We start from the raw sequence: 19696 nt of genomic DNA on the forward strand, positions 1-19696 counted from the left end.
AGGATGCCCATGTGTCCCATTTCACATAAGTAGCCCATTATTTAAGTATTTTCAATGGATAAAAGAGAGACAAGTGTTACTGGACCCCTCTGATGTTAGCTAATCAAATGGGAACACAGGAGAATTTGGCATTTGAAATTCAGACAATGTTGTACGACAGTCGGAGGCACCTTATACGCCTTCTTTTCTTCAATGTGGTCAGTTTTGTGGTGTTAAAATGGGGAGACATCTATTAATTTTTGACCTTCAACTTCAGAAGTTGTGTTGGCCCAAGTAAACCTTTTTTGTAATGTTACTTTTGTTTTTTTTGGGATAAATAGCAAAAACAGTCAGTGCTACAACTTATAACGACATTACAAACATGACGTCATCTTTTCCATATTGATCCCAGGTTTGGGCGTCTGAAGCCGGTGTCCCTCATAAACCCCCCACTGATTTCCTGTGGAAAGAGCAAAACAAGTTTGTAACGGAACCAAAGTGTACAACAATATTGTGTAACCCAAATGGACAAGTAAGATATTTTACATTAATCAACTTTACGCAAAAAGTTTTATAAAGCTTCTTCAGCTCCATTACAGATCCCATAGACTCAAAATGTAACGGGAGCCCAAGTAAAGCTACGACATGAAGCTTCTGGGTCCCAATGCAAAATCTGGACTAGTTCCCCCTATCTTCCATGTAGAATTTATGACACTGTTGTCTTATGTGGCTGAGGGATCATTGGGCCACTTCAGGCATGATAACCAGAGTCCATCTACAACATCTGACCTGAATCTTGGTGGCCTTTAGAAAAAATTGGTGAGAACTAGTGTCCCATCATCGGGACCCGAGTCTCGTCAGACTCTCTTTCAAGCTGATATATAGGAAACTTGTTAGGCATTGTCTATTTAATGAAGTCTATGGGAATTATGGAGATAGCTAAGACATCAAAAGAGTGATTGTCATGTACATGTGGCTACCTCTCCACCTGTTTGTTCAGAAAAAATCTCAGATAATCCTTCATGCAACCTCCATACCCACCGTCATTTCTTACTGCCCACTAAGATGCCCCCCAAACAGGTCACTTTAGGGTGAGGTTTGCAAAATTAAATTCCTCTCATAGGTTTGTTGGGATTTCCCTCTCCACCACCCCCAAAAATGGACTCCAATGGCAAGTGTCCATACACTACCCATATAAATAGAGACTCCCAGGAGCCAGGTGAGTTGGAAGAACAAATTTGGGAAAGGAGGTTAAGTTTTGGAGACACAATTAAGTCCTCAAAGTGGTGGAGGCCCAGTCTGTTATTGTTGCTCCTATAACAAGAGCGGGCCCATCCTAGCTGATCCCATACGGCAAGATCTTGGATTAAGAGAATTTTAATTTCTATATAATTTTTTTTATTGTTTTGTGTATTTTTTAGGCCGTGGCTTGGTTCACTCCGCTAAGGGAAAAAACAAGAAAATCATTAGAAAGATATGAGATTTTTAAATCTGACCCCAAAATCCATTCATCAGAATTAATACATGAGCCAAATCAAATGGATGTAGAAGCCACGAACGACGGAAGTCTATCCCCAAAAGCATCCAACGGTCATTGTAAACTGGAGAAACTGCCACGTCTCCTGAGAAGGTAGAATACATCTCTGTCTCCTCGGCGGCTACAGAACCTGATACTCTGACGGCTCAAACGTCTCCTGTGTTCTATAGAGAGAGGATCCCACCCGTTGTCCGGCCACCTACATCCAGCCCTTGGACACAGAGTACAGCGTCTCCCACTCATCCCGACTTCAACCCCAATCATCGTGTGTCACTGGGAGGTGATGGAAGCAGCTTGTGTCGGCAGACGAGGTCTCACACTGCTAAAACGGTGCCCTCTTCAGGTGAGAAGTAAGAACTACATGGAGAAAAATGTCTTTAAAAGGCAGACAAAAGGGAGAAAGTTTCTCCAGCAGCAAGATGTGCCACAGCCAATGACAAAGTAGCCTAAAGGGGGCTTTACACGCAACGATATCGCTAACGATATGTCGTCGGGGTCACGGAATTCATGACGCACATCCGTCGTCGTTAGCGACGTCATTGCGTGTGACACCTATGAGCGAGTGTTCATGATCAAAATTACTCACCTAATCGTTGATCGTTGACCTGTTGTTCATTTCCCAAATATCGTTGATGGTGCAGGACGCAGGTTGTTCGTCGTTCCTGAGGCAGCACACATCGCTACGTGTGACACCCCGGGAATGACGAACAACACCGTACCTGTATCCTGCCAGCAACGAGGTTGGCGTGTCGTTAATGCGGCTTCTCTCCACCCCTCCGCTTCTATTGGTGGGCCGCTGTGTGACGTTGCTGTTAGGGCAAACGAACCTCCCCCTTAAAAAAGAGGTTGTTCGCCGCCCACAGCGACGTCGCTAGGAAGGTAAGTACGTGTAACATGTCCTAACGATTTTTTCCGCCACGGGCAGCAATTTGCCAGTGACGCACAAACGACGGGGGCGGGTGCTTTCACGAGTGACATTGCTAGCGATGTTGCTGCGTGTAAAGCCCCCTTAAGTCCATCCCCTTTATCCAAGCATATTGTTTCATAAGCTTTAGCACTGAAGGGGGTGAGACAAAATGTACGATTCCTTGTATACTTTTTTGTCGTTTTCACTCCTTGGGTTGCGATATGGGTCATAACTAATGATGAGTGAGCACTAAAATGCTTGAGTGCTCGGTACTCACATCAAGCAGGTCGGACCCTTGGACAGGTTTAACTAAAGTACCGAGCATAATAGTCAATGGGAAACTTGAGCACTTTTCTGGAAGCATCTCTCTTTCTCTCTCTCTCCTCTTCCCAACTTCCCTCTCTTTGTCCCCACTTCCACTCTCCCCTCTTCTCTCTTTCCTCTGTTGTATCTTTCCCCTCTTCTCTCTTGACTCCTCTCTTCTCTCTTGACTCCCCTCCTCTCTCCTTTCCCTATTCTCTCTCTCTCCCCTTTGTGTCTCTCTCCTCTCCCCACTTAGTTGTCTATTTCCTCTTCTCTCTCTCCCCTTTGTTGTCTCTCTCTTCTTCTCTTTCTCGCCCCCTTTGTTGTCTCTCTCCTCTTCTCTCTCCCCCCTTTGTTGTCTCTCACCTATTCTCTCTCTCCCCCTTAGTTGTCTCTCTCCCCCTTTTTGTCTCTCTCCTCTTCTCTCCCCCTTTGTTGTCTCTCTTCTCTCTCCCCCTTTGATGTCTCTCTCCTTTTCTCTCTCTCCCCCTTAGTTGTCTCTCTCCTCTTCTCTCTGTCCTTTGTTGTCTCTCTTCTCTCTCTCCCCCTTAGTTGTCTCTCTCCTCTTCTCTCTCTCCTCTTCTCTCTCTCCTCTTCTCTCTCTCCTCCTCTTCTCTCTCCCCCCTTCTCTCCCTCCCCTCTCCTCTCCCTCCCCTCTTCTCTCCCTCCCCTCTTCTCTCTCTCCCCTCTTCTCTCCCTCCCCTCTTCTCTCCCTCCCCTCTTCTCTCTCTCCCCTCTTCTCTCCCTCCCCTCTTCTCTCCCTCCCCCCTTCTCTCTCTCCCCTCTTCTCTCTCTCCCCTCTTCTCTCCCTCCCCCCTTCTCTCTCTCCCCTCTTCTCTCTCTCCCCTCTTCTCTCCCTCCCCTCTTCTCTCTCTCCCCTCTTCTCTCTCTCCCCTCTTCTCTCTTTCCCCTCTTCTCTCCCTCCCCTCTTCTCTCTCTCCCCTCTTCTCTCCCTCCCCCTCTTCTCTCCCTCCCATCTTCTCTCCTCTCCCTCCCCTCTCCTCTCCCTCCCCTCTTTTCTCCCTCCCCTCTTCTCTCCCTCCCCTCTTCTCTCTTTCCCCTCTTCTCTCCCTCCCCTCTTCTCTCTCTCCCCTCTTCTCTCCCTCCCCTCTTCTCTCTCTCTCCCCTCTTCTCTCCCTCCCCTCTTCTCTCCCTCCCCCCTTCTCTCCCTCCCCTCTTCTCTCCCTCCCCCCTTCTCTCCCTCCCCCCTTCTCTCTCTCCCCTCTTCTCTCCCTCCCCTCTTCTCTCCCTCCCCCCTTCTCTCTCTCCCCTCTTCTCTCTCTCCCCTCTTCTCTCCCTCCCCCCTTCTCTCTCTCCCCTCTTCTCTCTCTCCCCTCTTCTCTCCCTCCCCTCTTCTCTCTCTCCCCTCTTCTCATCTCTTTCTCTCATCTCTCCCCTCTTTCCTCTCTCTTCCAGGAGTCAAACGTATCATGCACTCACAAAATACTCAATAGAGTACTGTGTGTCTCGAGTACCCTAATGCTCTCTCAAATGTCGAGCATGTTCCCTCATCACTAGTCATGATATAAATCAGGAAGATTAGAATGCCATAATGGATGATAATAGGAGATCATCTTCTTTTCCTGCAGATATTCAGAGCACAGGGCAGACAAATGGCAAAGATCCAAATGGACACCAGACGCACAAGAACTACCGGGGGCCCATCCGTTCAGCAGGGGTAAGATGGCAGCTCTCCATTCTGGACGTGACTGGTAGGAAACCTTTAAGCCTTAATGTAAGACTGCGGTATAAATTGGAAATGACTTGGTCCCCAGCGATGGTAGTTACCCTGCCATGCTGGTGATTACTGTTGCCTTGAAGCATTGGGGTCCTGAGTATGAATCTGATCTGGAGCAACATCCAAATTTAAGATGAATCCCCCCCATATTGACCCCTTTTAAAGTACCATATAACAGGCGCAATGTCCTGTAGGTCATGTGCTAGGAGAGGAATTAGAATTTTTGGGGTTCAGGTCTCTGAATTACTCTTCTGTCCGTCATCTGTAATCTGATATCATCCGCTCAGGGCCCAGAATCAGGAGACATAATGAACCAGGAGACGGTGATGTGAGGAGGAGCAGTGTGTGATGTGGCCTCTCTGTACGGTGCCGATAAAGCTATCTCATCCCTGCTAGTCATTTATAATTTGGTGATTTCTTTTATGTCAAAGATCTTTAGGCCCCCTGGACTCTAGACCTGCTTGTGACCACTACCTCTCCGCCCCCCCGTACTGAGCACCCCTTATAATTACAGCCAACATCATAACCAATCCAAAGTGATTTCATGAAAGCCTACAGGGACATCTAGTGTTTATATATGGAATTACATATCCTCGCTAATAATGAACACCCCATAGAGTAACCCTAAATATGTGATCTAATTGTATATTGATCATTTCCAGGAGAACGTTGTATTTGCAGATACAGATCTAATAAATATCTGTCTGTTTACACAACAGGCAAGAAAAGGAACTCTTAGACTCCTCCTGCCCGGCAGCTTCTCCCCAGTCTATGCTCAGCATCGGGCAGGGTTACACATTTTGCAGTCAGTGCAGAACCTCCATTTCCATCCTCCGATGCCACGTCCTCCACCTCTCACGTCCTGGTGATCAGGATCCCATGGACAGGTCAGGATGGTTCCTTGCTGCGCGGTTATAAGTGTCAGTTACTGACCCCCCATGTATCATCAGGGCTCCACATTGTACACATCAGGCTCCTGGTATTGGCTGCACTAACTACACGCAGAGTTTGGGGGGTCCTTTGTTAGAATCGCTCTCTGATGTGTCCCTCTTTCTCTTACAGCCAAATTACAGAGGAGTCCTGTATCTGGGATACTCATCACCTGCCGGGTCCATTCTACAGAAATACTTTGCAAACTCCTCATATAACATCAGATTGGCCAGCCAAGTGTCTCTCGCCCCCACAATCCTGTCCAGCATCTGATATTATTGCTGTTCATTATGTTATTTTATATTTATTGATTCTACAGAGCTCCAGATCCCATGAAATTCTGTCTGCAGCCACCACTAGGGGGAGCCCTATGCATATAGAAATACATACTAATATTATGCCTAGCCACTACTAGGGGGAGCTTCAAACAGAATGTTATAATGTATCTCTGTATACAGGGAGCTCCCCCTAGTGGTGGCTGCAGACAGGATCTTATTATGTATCTCTGTATACAGGGAGCTCCCCCTAGTGGTGGCTGCAGACAGGATCTTATCATGTATCTCTGTATACAGGGAGCTCCCCCTAGTGGTGGCTGCAGACAGGATCTTATCATGTATCTCTGTATACAGGGAGCTCCCCCTAGTGGTGGCTGCAGACAGGATCTTATTATGTATCTCTGTATACAGGGAGCTCCCCCTAGTGGTGGCTGCAGACAGGATCTTATTATGTATCTCTGTATACAGGGAGCTCCCCCTAGTGGTGGCTGCAGACAGGATCTTATCATGTATCTCTGTATACAGGGAGCTCCCCCTAGTGGTGGCTGCAGACAGGATCTTATCATGTATCTCTGTATACAGGGAGCTCCCCCTAGTGGTGGCTGCAGACAGGATCTTATCATGTATCTCTGTATACAGGGAGCTCCCCCTAGTGGTGGCTGCAGACAGGATCTTATCATGTATCTCTGTATACAGGGAGCTCCCCCTAGTGGTGACTGCAGACAGGATCTTATCATGTATCTCTGTATACAGGGAGCTCCCCCTAGTGGTGGCTGCAGACAGGATCTTATCATGTATCTCTGTATACAGGGAGCTCCCCCTAGTGGTGGCTGCAGACAGGATCTTATCATGTATCTCTGTATACAGGGAGCTCCCCCTAGTGGTGGCTGCAGACAGGATCTTATCATGTATCTCTGTATACAGGGAGCTACCCCTAGTGGTGACTGCAGACAGGATCTTATCATGTATCTCTGTATACAGGGAGCTCCCCCTAGTGGTGGCTGCAGACAGGATCTTATCATGTATCTCTGTATACAGGGAGCTCCCCCTAGTGGTGGCTGCAGACAGGATCTTATCATGTATCTCTGTATACAGGGAGCTCCCCCTAGTGGTAGCTGCAGACAGGATCTTATCATGTATCTCTGTATACAGGGAGCTCCTCCAGTGGTGGCTGCAGACAGGATCTTATCATGTATCTCTGTATACAGGGAGCTCCCCCTAGTGGTGGCTGCAGACAGGATCTCATCATGTATCTCTGTATACAGGGAGCTCCCCCTAGTGGTGGCTGCAGACAGGATCTTATCATGTATCTCTGTATACAGGGAGCTCCCCCTAGTGGTGTCTGCAGACAGGATCTTATCATGTATCTCTGTATACAGGGAGCTCCCCCTAGTGGTGACTGCAGACAGGATATTATCATGTATCTCTGTATACAGGGAGCTCCCCCTAGTGGTGGCTGCAGACAGGATCTTATCATGTATCTCTGTATACAGGGAGCTCCCCCTAGTGGTGGCTGCAGACAGGATCTTATCATGTATCTCTGTATACAGGGAGCTCCCCCTAGTGGTGGCTGCAGACAGGATCTTATCATGTATCTCTGTATACAGGGAGCTCCCCCTAGTGGTGGCTGCAGACAGGATCTTATCATGTATCTCTGTATACAGGGAGCTCCCCCTAGTGGTGGCTGCAGACAGGATCTTATCATGTATCTCTGTATACAGGGAGCTCCCTGTAGTGGTGACTGCAGACAGAATCTTATCATGTATCTCTGTATACAGGGAGCTCCCTCTAGTGGTGACTGCAGACAGAATCTTATCATGTATCTCTGTATACAGGGAGCTCCCCCTAGTGGTGGCTGCAGACAGGATCTTATCATGTATCTATGTATACAGGGAGCTCCCCCTAGTGGTGGCTGCAGACAGGATCTTATCATGTATCTCTGTATACAGGGAGCTCCCCCTAATGGTGGCTGCAGACAGGAGCTTATCATGTATCTCTGTATACAGGGCGCTCCCCCTAGTGGTGGCTGCAGACAGGATATTATCATGTATCCCTGTATACAGGGAACTCCCCCTAGTGGTGACTGCAGACAGGATCTTATCATGTATCTCTGTATACAGGGAGCTCCCCCTAGTGGTGGCTGCAGGCAGGATCTTATCATGTATCTCTGTATACAGGGAACACCCCCTAGTGGTGGCTGCAGACAGGATCTTATCATGTATCTCTGTATACAGGGAACTCCCCCTAGTGGTGGCTGCAGACAGGAACTTATCATGTATCTCTGTATACAGGGAGCTCCCCCTAGTGGTGGCTGCAGACAGGATCTTATCATGTATCTCTGTATACAGGGAGCTCCCCCTAGTGGTGGCTGCAGACAGGATCTTATCAAGTATCTCTGTATACAGGGAGCTCCCCCTAGTGGTGGCTGCAGACAGGATCTTATCATGTATCTCTGTATACAGGGAGCTCCCCCTAGTGGTGGCTGCAGACAGGATCTTATCATGTATCTCTGTATACAGGGAGCTCCCCCTAGTGGTGGCTGCAGACAGGATCTTATCATGTATCTCTGTATACAGGGAGCTCCCCCTAGTGGTGGCTGCAGACAGGATCTTATCATGTATCTCTGTATACAGGGAGCTCCCCCTAGTGGTGGCTGCAGACAGGATCTTATCATGTATCTCTGTATACAGGGAGCTCCCCCTAGTGGTGACTGCAGACAGGATCTTATCATGTATCTCTGTATACAGGGAGCTCCCCCTAGTGGTGGCTGCAGACAGGATCTTATCATGTATCTCTGTATACAGGGAGCTCCCCCTAGTGGTGGCTGCAGACAGGATCTTATCTCTGTATGCAAGGAATTTATTTTAAAGAAAGCCTCCAGTTCTCACATAATGTTGTCACATTTCTGACCTTCTTTGGAACATCAGTAACTATTACTGAGGACCATGCACAACTGGAAAAAAATAGTTTGATCATGTAAATTTTTGTTAGTTGAAATTAAAAGTTCTTTGGAATAAAGGTATAATCTTGTGCTGAGGTTGGTTCATTGGTGGCTGTGATTAGAGTTGAGTGAGTACATAACTATTCGCACTCGCTATAGTCATTACGAGTACTGTCTAATACTCGCGTATTCATTCCGAATAGCATGTGCAATGCAAGTCAATGGGGAAAAACTCTCAAAATAACAAGTAACCCCGAATTCCTCACTATTTGCTACTCGCATGAATAGTACAGCATTCGGGTTACTCGTTACTTTGTGAGTTTTCCCCACTGACTTGCATTGCACACGCTATTCGGAATGAATATGCGAGTATTAGACAGTACTCGTTATGAAAAACCAAAGAAAAAATAATATGGACATATACCCTGCTGCATCTGAATAAAAGCAGAATGCATATAAATAAACATAGGGGACTTAGTAAACACTGTTTTTGTAAAAAAAAAAAAAAAGCAGAAAGCTATCCCACTGCGTCAAGGTGTACCTAGTGGGGTCAGTACCTACACTCTCTAATATTAAAACCTCACCATGGGTCAAAAAAGGTCTCAATGTGAATAAGGGCTGAGAGCGACTGGATCCCAACAGGACACACTGCGATGGGAAGCATAAAATGAAATGCCCGGCTAACTGAGGGGGGAGGGGCACACCCTATTTGTACTAAATACAAAAGACTACATAAAAACAAAAAAGTGAGTTGGAGTATGAGTTGGTGTACATGTGACACGCCCGCATCGGGACCGTGGGGGCACTCGTTACTGGGCCGGCTCTGTTCTGGGTGGATGTCGCAGCGGCAGGGCCCGGTTCTGTGACCCCGGCGGTGTCATTTTTATGGCGCTGGGGATTATTTACAGGGAATATGTCGTGAGGCCACCTGTGGTATGTGGCAAGATAGGTGCTATTCAGTTCCCTGGGGGTCGGTGGTGATACGGCTGAGTTGGTATAGCTCTCCACAGGTAGAGCTGGGCCCCAGGGCTGTTGATGGTGTATGTTGGGAGTAGTAGTAGTCTTTAAAAGGGACAGCGCGGGGCTGGCGGTGCCGGCAAATAATTCCAAGACACAGGGGGTTGCAGTCCCAGTTCTTTTACTCACAGTTTGAGATGCTGCCCTTGGAGCACTGAGACCTGCTGTGATGAGGCTCCAGCCGATTCCGGGTAGTTCGGAGGCCAAGACCCATGTTCCCTTCTGTATACCTTCCCTGGTTGTCTTCCTGCACTGGCCTTCCCTGCGCCCTCACACACAGAGCCCGGAGCCGGTGTCTGTGGACCCTGTCGGGCGGCTTGCAGCTCTATCCCTTGGCCCTATCTGGTCACCTTTTTACTGGATGCATGTGGATGTGGCTTCGGTACTTGCAGTAACCTCAGCCTCCGGTTTGCTAGCTGAGCCTTGTAGTTCTCCATTAGTTGAGGGGCCGGTCCCCTTTGTGGCCAAGTCCCTCCATTCTGGTATGCCGGCTGTGGATGGAGGCCATAGGATATGGCGCATTTTCCTTGGGCTCTACGACCACTTCTTACCTTTTGGTCCTAGGGTGAGCTTCTTCAGCTCAAGTCCCCTAGGACCTGTCTCCTGCACGTCCTACTCCATTCTCTTCCTGACTTGTCCTGACTAGTAGTGATGTGTAGGTCATGAACGATCCGACACAAAGATCCGGCTCCCTGCTGTGACTGACAGGAGCCGGATCCCCAGTGAGAGCCGCTAAATTCTCTAATCGGCTCTTTTCACTGCTGAAACCCCGCCCACCCGCGGCTAAACCCTGCCCACTCAACAATTTAATTGGTCCTTGTAAGTGGGCGGGGTTTAGTTGTGGGTGGGCGGGGTTTTGGTGGCGTTCCTATAATCTTAAATATGTGTTCACCTGGGGTGAACACATATTTAATAGGGAGCCAAGAACGATCCGAAAGATCCGGCTCTTTTTGGTGAGCGGAGCCATGGGAACCGGATCACCAAAAAGAGCCGGACTGCCCATCACTAGACTAGTTTCACTTTCTCCACACAGTTCTAAGTCTCCACCCACTAACAAACCCCACCTCCAAGCTGGCTGTGTAAGAACCATGGCCTGATGGGGTGTAGCTAAATCAGGTGTGAGTGTGTGTGTGCAGGCTCCTCCAGACCAGGGAATGGGGTTACACACCTCTCACTGAGGTGCAGTACTTCTGTGACGACTGGAGCCTCAGGGGCACCACAAATGCAGCTTGGAAGCTCATGGTGCATATAAACAATCATAGGGGACTTAGTAAACACTGTTTTTGATCAAAAAAGCATAAAGCCATCCCATTGTGACAAGTTATACCCAGTCGAGACAGTACTTATACTCTCTTTTTGTTTTAAAGTATTCGTTATGAGTATAGCAAGTATGAATAGTTAGGTAACTGTGATGTATGAAGCATCTGTGGGAAATACAAATCCTAAAATTATTACATTTTCTGTGACTTTGCTCTCTGTCTACTAGGTGGCAGCAGGTATGCTGTGTTCCTATTTTGACTGTGTTTATAGGTGAGATTAGTTTTATATAATATATAAAGCTGTGTGTGTGTGTGTGTGTGTATGTGTGTATATGTGTGTGTATATGTGTATATATGTGTGTGTTTACAAAACAATTCCAGTTCAGTTAGGTTTGATGGTCGCCGAGCATGGACAGCCGCTTCACATCAGCCCACAGATTTTCAATGATATTCAGGTCTGGGGACTGGGATGGCCATTCCAGAACATTGTAATTGTTCCTCTGCATGAATGCCTGAGTAGATTTGGAGCGGTGTTTTGGATCATTGTCTTGCTGAAATATCCATCCCTTGCGTAACTTCAACTTCGTCACTGATTCTTGCACATTATTGTCAAGAATCTGCTGATACTGAGTTGAATCCATGCGACCCTCAACTTTAACCAGATTCCCGGTGCCGGCATTGGCCACACAGCCCCAAAGCATGATGGAACCTCCACCAAATTTTACTGTGGGTATCAAGTGCTTTTCTTGGAATGCCGTGTTTTTTTGCCTCCATGCATAACGCCTTTTTGTATGACCAAACAACTCAATCTTTGTTTCATCAGTCCACAGGACCTTCTTCCAAAATGTAACTGGCTTGTCCAAATGTGCTTTTGCATACCTCAGGCGACTCTGTTTGTGGCGTGCTTGCAGAAATGGCTTCTTTCGCATCACTCTCCCATACAGCTTCTCCTTGTGCAACGTGCGCTGTATTGTTGACCGATGCACAGTGACACCATCTGCAGCAAGATGATGCTGCAGGTCTTTGGAGGTGGTCTGTGGATTGTCCTTGACTGTTCTCACCATTCTTCTTCTCTTCTTCTTCTCTGCCTTTCTGATATTTCTCTTGGCCTGCCACTTCTGGGCTTAACAAGAACTGTACCTGTGTTCTTCCATTTCCTTACTATGTTCCTCACGGGGGAAACTGACAGTTTAAATCTCTGAGACAACTTTTTGTACCTTCCCCTGAACAACTATGCTGAATAATCTTTGTTTTCAGATCATTTGAGAGTTGTTTTGAGGAGCCCATGATGCCACTCTTCATAGGAGATTCAAATAGGAGAACAACTTGCAAGTGGCCACCTTAAATACCTTTTCTCATGATTGGATACACCTGCCTATGAAGTTCAAAGCTCAATGAGGTTACAAAACTAATTTAGTGCTTTAGTAACTCAGTAAAAAGTAGTTAGGAGTGTTCAAATCAAGAAATTGATAAGGGTGCCCATACTTTTGCACCGGTCAAATTTTGTTTAAATGCGGATTGCACATTTTCTGTTAGTACAATAAACCTTATTTCAATCCAGAAATATTACTGAGTCCATCAGTTATTAGATATATGAGACTAAAATAGCAAAAACCCAAATTGTTATAAAGAAAAAAGGTTAACATTAATAGGGGTGCCCAAACTTTTTCATATGACTGTATCTATATATATGTGTGTTTGTCTGTATATGTGTGTGTGTATATGTGTGTATGTGGGTGTGTATGTGGGTGTGTATGTGTGTGTATATATACATGTGTGTGTATTTGTGTGTGTGTGTGTGTGTATTTGTATGTGTGTCCGCTATAGGAATTTGCACCGTCACATTCACAAAGACAAAATTGTACACAGCCGCCTCATTTGACTCAGGAAATGTCAGACTATTTTGAAGGGAAATTTTAACCCTGCGCTTTACAGTTATTCACAAAAAAAAAAAAAGTTTACTTGTGAAGTAATATATTGGCTGTTTTGACAGGTAGCCTGGATAGTTATCAGGTGGCCTATAGCAACCCTCACAGCTCTGCTTCTATTTTGCTACAGTAGACAACAACACAAGACAAAGTACAAGGCCTAAAAAGTTGAACTTTTATTTATGCATAATTTGTTAAAAAAATATATTTTTAAATAGAATATATTACAGTTAGTAGTACAGGTGTAAACAAATTGGACAGACTTAACAAAGGACATAGAAAAAAATATTTTGGATATATTGAATTTTAAGAAAATATCCCTCGAAATAAAATGCCAAGTGCATAATATTTAGTATTATAATGGGGATATAATATAATATAATGTATATAAATAATGAAAAAATGTCATTTACTGAAAACAACCAATAAAACAGGGGTTGTGTCAATTTTTATTCTACACCAACAGCGTCTATGAAATTATTATTGTAATCATGTACAAAGATCTTAGCTTGTAGAGAATTCAACACAAAAAGATGCAAAACTATATATAGTATATATAGTGAATATTGCACCAACCCAGTATCAAAAGTAATTACAGCATATAAATAGTTTGTTCCAAAATCTAGGCAATTATAATCCAGCTATAAAATATAAATTGGATTAAATATATAAATAACTATATAAATATAATATATGATACATTGCACTAAACAGGATAATAAATAATTAATAAAGGTGTATATAAGGGTAATAATAAATAATTTATCCTGTGACCTAGGCAATGAAAGTCCAGTTATAAAATATAAATCAGATTAATTAATGAAATATATTGATGCATATATTGCACTGAACTCGGTAGAAATTGATAATTTAATAAATATTCACAAAATAAGGCTAAGTGGGAATAATGCTATATTTGCATGAGGTCAGGAAAGAATATAAGAAAACATTAACCAAAATCAGATGGCATCAATACAAAATGGCTGTGAACAAATAATTTACTTACAAGAGAAAAGTCTGTCCGATCCCATGCTCCAACGTACATTTCATGTATATGTTCACTTCTTCAGGGAGCGCTCCCTTTTCACACTTTTGCATCTTTTTATGTTGAATTTTTACAAGCTAAGGTCTTTGTACATGATTACAATAATAATTTCATAGACGCCGTTAGTGTACAATAAATCATGACACAATCCCTGTTTTATTGGTTGTTTTCAGTAAATGACATTTTTTCATTATTTATATACATTAGATTACATCCCCATTCTAATACTAAATATTATGCACTTGGCACTTTATTTATAGGGACATCTTCTTAAAATTCAATATATCCAAAAGATTTTTTGTATGTCATTTCTTAAGTCTGTACTACTTATTTACACCTGTACTACTAATTATTTTAAAAAAATATATATTTTTTTAAACAAATTATGCATAAATGAAAGTTCAACGTTTTAGTCCTTATACTTTGTCTTGTGTTGTTGTCTACTATGAATTGAGTTTATGGCCTGGTATACGCCATTTAGAGGGTGCTTTTTGTTGACTATATTTTGCTACAGGTAATTAATATGCGCTCTGATTGGTTGCTATAGGCAACGAAGGACAGTATTAGTATAAGAGGGTCATGTGTCAGTTAATATGATTTCGGTGATGAATGGGAGAGAGGGAGAGGGAGTGAGAGAGGGAAAATGAGAGTGATAGAGGGGAATGGGAGAGTGATAGATGGAAAGAAAGGGAGAGTTGGGGAGAAAGGTAGAGTGGGAGAGAGGGAGAGTGGGGGAGAAAGGTAGAATGGGAGAGAGGGAGAGTGGGGGAGAAAGGTAGAGTGGGAGAGAGGGAGAGTGGGGGAGAAAGGTAGAATGGGAGAGAGGGGGAGTGGGGGAGAAAGGTAGAGTAGGAGAGTGGGGAAGAAAGGGAAAGTGGGAGAGAGATAGAAAGAGAAAGGGGGGGAAAGAAAGAGAGGGAGAGTGGGGGAGAAAGGTAGAATGTGAGAGAGGGAGAGTGGGGGAGAAAGGTAGAATGGGAGAGAGGGAGAGTGGGGGAGAAAGGTAGAATGGGAGAGAGGGGGAGTGGGGGAGAAAGGTAGAGTAGGAGAGTGGGGAAGAAAGGGAAAGTGGGAGAGAGATAGAAAGAGAAAGGGGGGGAAAGAAAGAGAGGGAGAGTGGGGGAGAAAGGTAGAATGTGAGAGAGGGAGAGTGGGGGAGAAAGGTAGAATGGGAGAGAGGGAGAGTGGGGGAGAAAGGTAGAATGGGAGAGAGGGGGAGTGGGGGAGAAAGGTAGAGTAGGAGAGTGGGGAAGAAAGGGAAAGTGGGAGAGAGATAGAAAGAGAAAGGGGGGGAAAGAAAGAGAGGGAGAGTGGGGGAGAAAGGTAGAATGTGAGAGAGGGAGAGTGGGGGAGAAAGGTAGAATGGGAGAGAGGGAGAGTGGGGGAGAAAGGTAGAATGGGAGAGAGGGGGAGTGGGGGAGAAAGGTAGAGTAGGAGAGTGGGGAAGAAAGGGAAAGTGGGAGAGAGATAGAAAGAGAAAGGGGGGGAAAGAAAGAGAGGGAGAGTGGGGGAGAAATGTAGAGAGGGAGAGTGTGAGACAGATGGAGAGTGGGAGAGAGTGAGATAAAGGTTAGTGGGAGAGAGGAAGAGAAAGAGAGAGGAGGAATGGAAGATAGAGAGAGACTGAGTTACTATCCCGTGCAACGCCGGGTACTACAGCTAGTTGCTAAATAATAATATATATAATATATATATATATATATATATATAATATATATATATATATAGGAGCCCACCCTCTGGTCATTAAATCTGGGCAGCACAGAAAAGCTGAGAATAAGCAGCCTGTGCCCACACTGCAACCTGGCGGCCAATGAGGATGAGACCCTCTTCCTGTCACGCACTAAATACTCAGCAGTGAGAGACATTCACTTGACTCCGGAAAGGCTGACTATAGGCATTCCTTTGACCAACCCACCATCCCCCCATCCACCAGGGGTTCTTACCTAAAATGAACACGAAGACTGCGTGAAGGATAAAAAAAGGCCACAACAGCCCCCGTTAATTAATACCAAAATTAAACAATATACAAATATTTCAAAGATTTCAAACATCCATTGAAGAATATCCGAAAGGAGGGGGGGGGGGTAACCGAAGGTTGTCAAAACCATACGATGCAACACCGACTCCACCACCTACCCTCAGCCGCACCACACCGGTTCGAGGGCACCTAGCCAAATGTTGCCCACCCAATGTCTCGCTGAGACTCAACCAAGCTCACCAATTACTTGCACCACCAGGGGTAACCCGCTCCTGCACTGGGTCCCCCCCTCTCTTTTGTGCAGACACCACCTTCAGATACCCCCCCCTCTTTTCCGCTGCTGTTGCGACGAAATAACCAGGTCCTCTTCTTCAGGTTTCGTTGTCGAGATTACCAACAGGGTGGGCGGGCGAGAGACAATTCAGGATGCTGTCCAGGTTAGAAAGGACTGCCCTCACCCCTCACATGGTGGTATGTACATCACAATGCAAAGGGGGGATATAGTTTACCCCCAGTCCTCTTGCCTTGGCTACATAAATATCATAACTGCAAACAAAATCTGACCAAGGGGACGTACACAAACAACAGTAATAAGGACGATATTTGATAAATAAGTGCAAAAATAATCGGTGGACACTGGAATAATAACAGCCCACTGCAACGTGTGTATGTGTATGTATGTATGTCCGGGATTGGTATCTGCACCGTCACAGCTACAACCACAAAATTTTGCACACTCACACTTCTGGACCCCGAGAGCGTCATAGGCTATGTTTCGAGGGGAAATTTCAACCCCGCGCTTTACAGTTATTCGCCAAAAAACCTGCCTCCATTAAAGCGAATGGAGCTGGTAGCCACAGTGCAGCCAGAACTTCAGAAGAATGCGCAGCCACACCCTTACATGGAATGTTGGCGTGTCACAATGCAGCCATGGAAAGAGACAGACATAGACATGGAAAGAGGCAGACACAGACAGGGAAAGAGACAGACAAGACAGGGAAAGAGACAGACAGAAAGACAGACAGACAGGGAAAAAGACAGACAGACGGGGAAAGAGACAGACAGACGGGGAAAGAGACAGACAGACGGGGAAAGAGACAGACAGACAGGGAAAGAGACAGACAGACGGGGAAAGAGACAGACAGACGGGGAAAGAGACAGACAGACGGGGAAAGAGACAGACAGACGGGGAAAGAGACAGACAGATGGGGAAAGAGACAGACGGGGAAAGAGACAGACGGGGAAAGAGGCAGACGGGGAAAGAGGCAGATGGGGAAAGAGGCAGACTGAGGACATTACTTGGCCAATTAAGTTAAATCTGTGTGGAATATCTGTGGTGTTGAAATATATGTTGTGAAATGCTTCTATTAGCTTAGGTATTGCCTTTTAATAATTACATTTCTATCTATTTGTTTTGTGTTTTTTTGTGTGGACAATACATTTTTGTTAATACATTTAATTTTGTTAACAGCAGTTATTAACCCGAGCGAAGCCGGGTAGTACAGCTAGTTTTTTATAAAATTTTAAAATAAGCTATAAATTTATTTCAACTTCACAATTGTGTCCCACTTGTTGTTGATTCTTCACCAGAACATTAAAATTTTTATCTTTATGTTTGAAGCCTGAAATGTGGGAAAAGGTTGAAAAATTCAAGGGGGCCGAATACTTTTGCAAGGCACTGTATATAATATATACTGTGAGACTGTGACCGGGATTATCTATGACGGCCGGTACGTCTCGCCCCGGTTGTGCTCACTCCATGATAGAAAGTAACTCCACTCCGGGGTTAATGCTGTTTCCCTACAGGGTTAAAAGGAAACCGGAAGATGGGCGTGGTGGCCTAGTGTGTGAGGGAGTGAACACAACTCCCTGGGTATCTGCCGGTGAAACAAGTGCATGCTGTATTGGACTTTTTTTTTATTTGTGCAATAAACCGGGTGCTGTGACCCTTGATGCCTGGATCCCGTGTCTTCTGCCGCGCAGCCGACCACGCTACCTCACATATGGTGGAGAATCGGCGGGCATGCCAGCCCGGTGAGGTGTAGCTTCCGTTCCTGGTGTCCCGGTAGCACATGTCCTGGATTCAAGCGGCTATACTACAGCCCAAACCCGGCGACGCCATGGAGGACATACTTAAGCAGCTGGTTCAGGCCAATGCACGTCAGCAGCAAGCCTTGCAATTGCAGGAGCAAAGGCACCAAGAACAGATGGTTATACTGGCCAAGTCGATCCGTGCCGGACCGGCAGCAACAACCCCGGGACCGGGTGACGACGGCAGCGTCCGGAAAACGGTGAGACAAGCGTTGCAAAAGATGACCCCGGGGGATGATGTGGAAGCGTTCCTGGCGGTGTTTGAGCGGGTGGCCGAGCGGGAAAAGCTGCCGACCCCCCAGTGGGCTGAGGTATTGTCGCCCTATCTGACGGGGGAGCCCCAAAAAGCGTACCTGGACCTCTGTACCGAGGACGCCATAGACTATGCGACCCTGAAAGCCGAAATACTTGCTCGGTTGGGGGTGAATACCTATGTACGGGCTCAGCGGGTAAATCAGTGGTTCTATGAGGAAGCCAAACCCGTACGCTCCCAAGCCTATGACTTGTTGCATCTGGTAAAGAAGTGGTTGCAGCCTGACATTCTGAGCCCGGCGCAAATGGTGGAAAGGGTAGTGGTTGATCGCTTTGTGCGCACTTTACCCGTCACCATTCAACGGTGGGTAGGACAGGGTGACCCCAGTACCCTGGACCAATTAGTATGTCTGGTGGAGCGGCATGTGGCTACGCAGGACTTGATACGGGATACTGAGACTTTGCGTGCCGCCCGTCGGTCCGGCCCCTCCAAGCCTCGGGCCAAGGACCCGCCACTGACACCGGTGCGGGAGTCCGCTACCGTCCCTTCTGAGGCCGCGCCCGCCATCCCTGAGGTCCGGAAGGCCATGTACCCTAAACGACAACTCGTCAAGGGGGTATCCTTCCCTATTAGATGTTGGCGGTGCCAGCGGATGGGACATATGGAAGCCCAGTGTCCACTCACCACGGAGCCCATGGATTGTGGGGTTACCCGGCGGGGTTCAATGTATGCTCAGGCGGTGTATACCGCGGACCTTGTCTCCCCGGAGACTGCGCCCCACTTGTGCCAAATACAGGTGAATGGACGTCCGGTTACAGGCTTGTTGGATTCCGGAAGCTTAGTGACCCTTGTGCGATCAACTCTAAGGGCGAACATAAAGGCCACAGGACGTACCGTGGGGGTGGTTTGCATACATGGGGACCGCCGAGACTATCCCACGGGGGTTGTCACCATCACAGCACCCTGCGGACAGGTGCAACATGAGGTGGGACTTATGAACTCTCTTCCCTATGACGTGATCCTAGGAAGGGACCTGCCATATTTTTGGACTCTATGGAAGGGGCCTCCTAAGTCCCTTCAGGTATTGGACAGTCCGGGACCTGAGCCCGACAATCCCGAATCCGGGACGCCTGCCGTAGGGGTCCCCATGATAGGGACAGAATGTGAACCCGATAGGTCGCCCCTAGAGGTATTGGCAGGAGAGGCTGAGATGGTCGAGCCCATCCCGGAGTTGGAGGCGTCCCCGGATACGTTCGGGACCGCCCAACTCCAGGACCCTACATTAACACATGCCCGGAGTCGGGTGACAGTGGTTGACGGGGTGGCACAGCTGCCCGGTGCCCAGGTAAGGTACCCCCATTTCGCTCTTAAGCAGGATTTACTCTACCGGGTAGATGAAATACGGGGCGTGGGGGTAGAGCAGTTGGTGGTGCCCCAGCCGTATCGCCGGCGGGTCCTCGACTTGGCTCACCAACACCTGATGAGTGGCCACCTAGGGGTCAAGAAAACGCA

General features: G+C 46.7%; 1 protein-coding gene across 3 annotated transcripts in view; it reads left to right on the forward strand.

Annotated features, from left to right (window-relative positions):
• Positions 1 to 19696, forward strand: part of LMNTD1 (lamin tail domain containing 1) — a 133137-nt gene that overhangs the window by 88526 nt on the left and 24915 nt on the right. Inside the window, exons 13-18 of one of the 3 annotated variants that reach the window (XM_075343759.1) lie at positions 392 to 511; positions 1401 to 1609; positions 1687 to 1859; positions 4316 to 4404; positions 5184 to 5351; positions 5527 to 5609. In XM_075343759.1, the coding sequence (XP_075199874.1) occupies positions 392 to 511; positions 1401 to 1609; positions 1687 to 1859; positions 4316 to 4404; positions 5184 to 5333 (741 nt within the window). In that variant the 3' untranslated portion in view covers positions 5334 to 5351; positions 5527 to 5609. Of the gene's footprint in view, positions 1 to 391; positions 512 to 1400; positions 1610 to 1686; positions 1860 to 4315; positions 4405 to 5183; positions 5352 to 5526; positions 5980 to 19696 lie in introns of those variants that run through there. The other 2 variants (XM_075343760.1, XR_012752963.1) reach the window with 2 other exon arrangements.

Source organism: Anomaloglossus baeobatrachus, chromosome 4 (assembly GCF_048569485.1).
Source record: "Anomaloglossus baeobatrachus isolate aAnoBae1 chromosome 4, aAnoBae1.hap1, whole genome shotgun sequence".
Classification (NCBI taxonomy): domain Eukaryota; kingdom Metazoa; phylum Chordata; class Amphibia; order Anura; family Aromobatidae; genus Anomaloglossus; species Anomaloglossus baeobatrachus.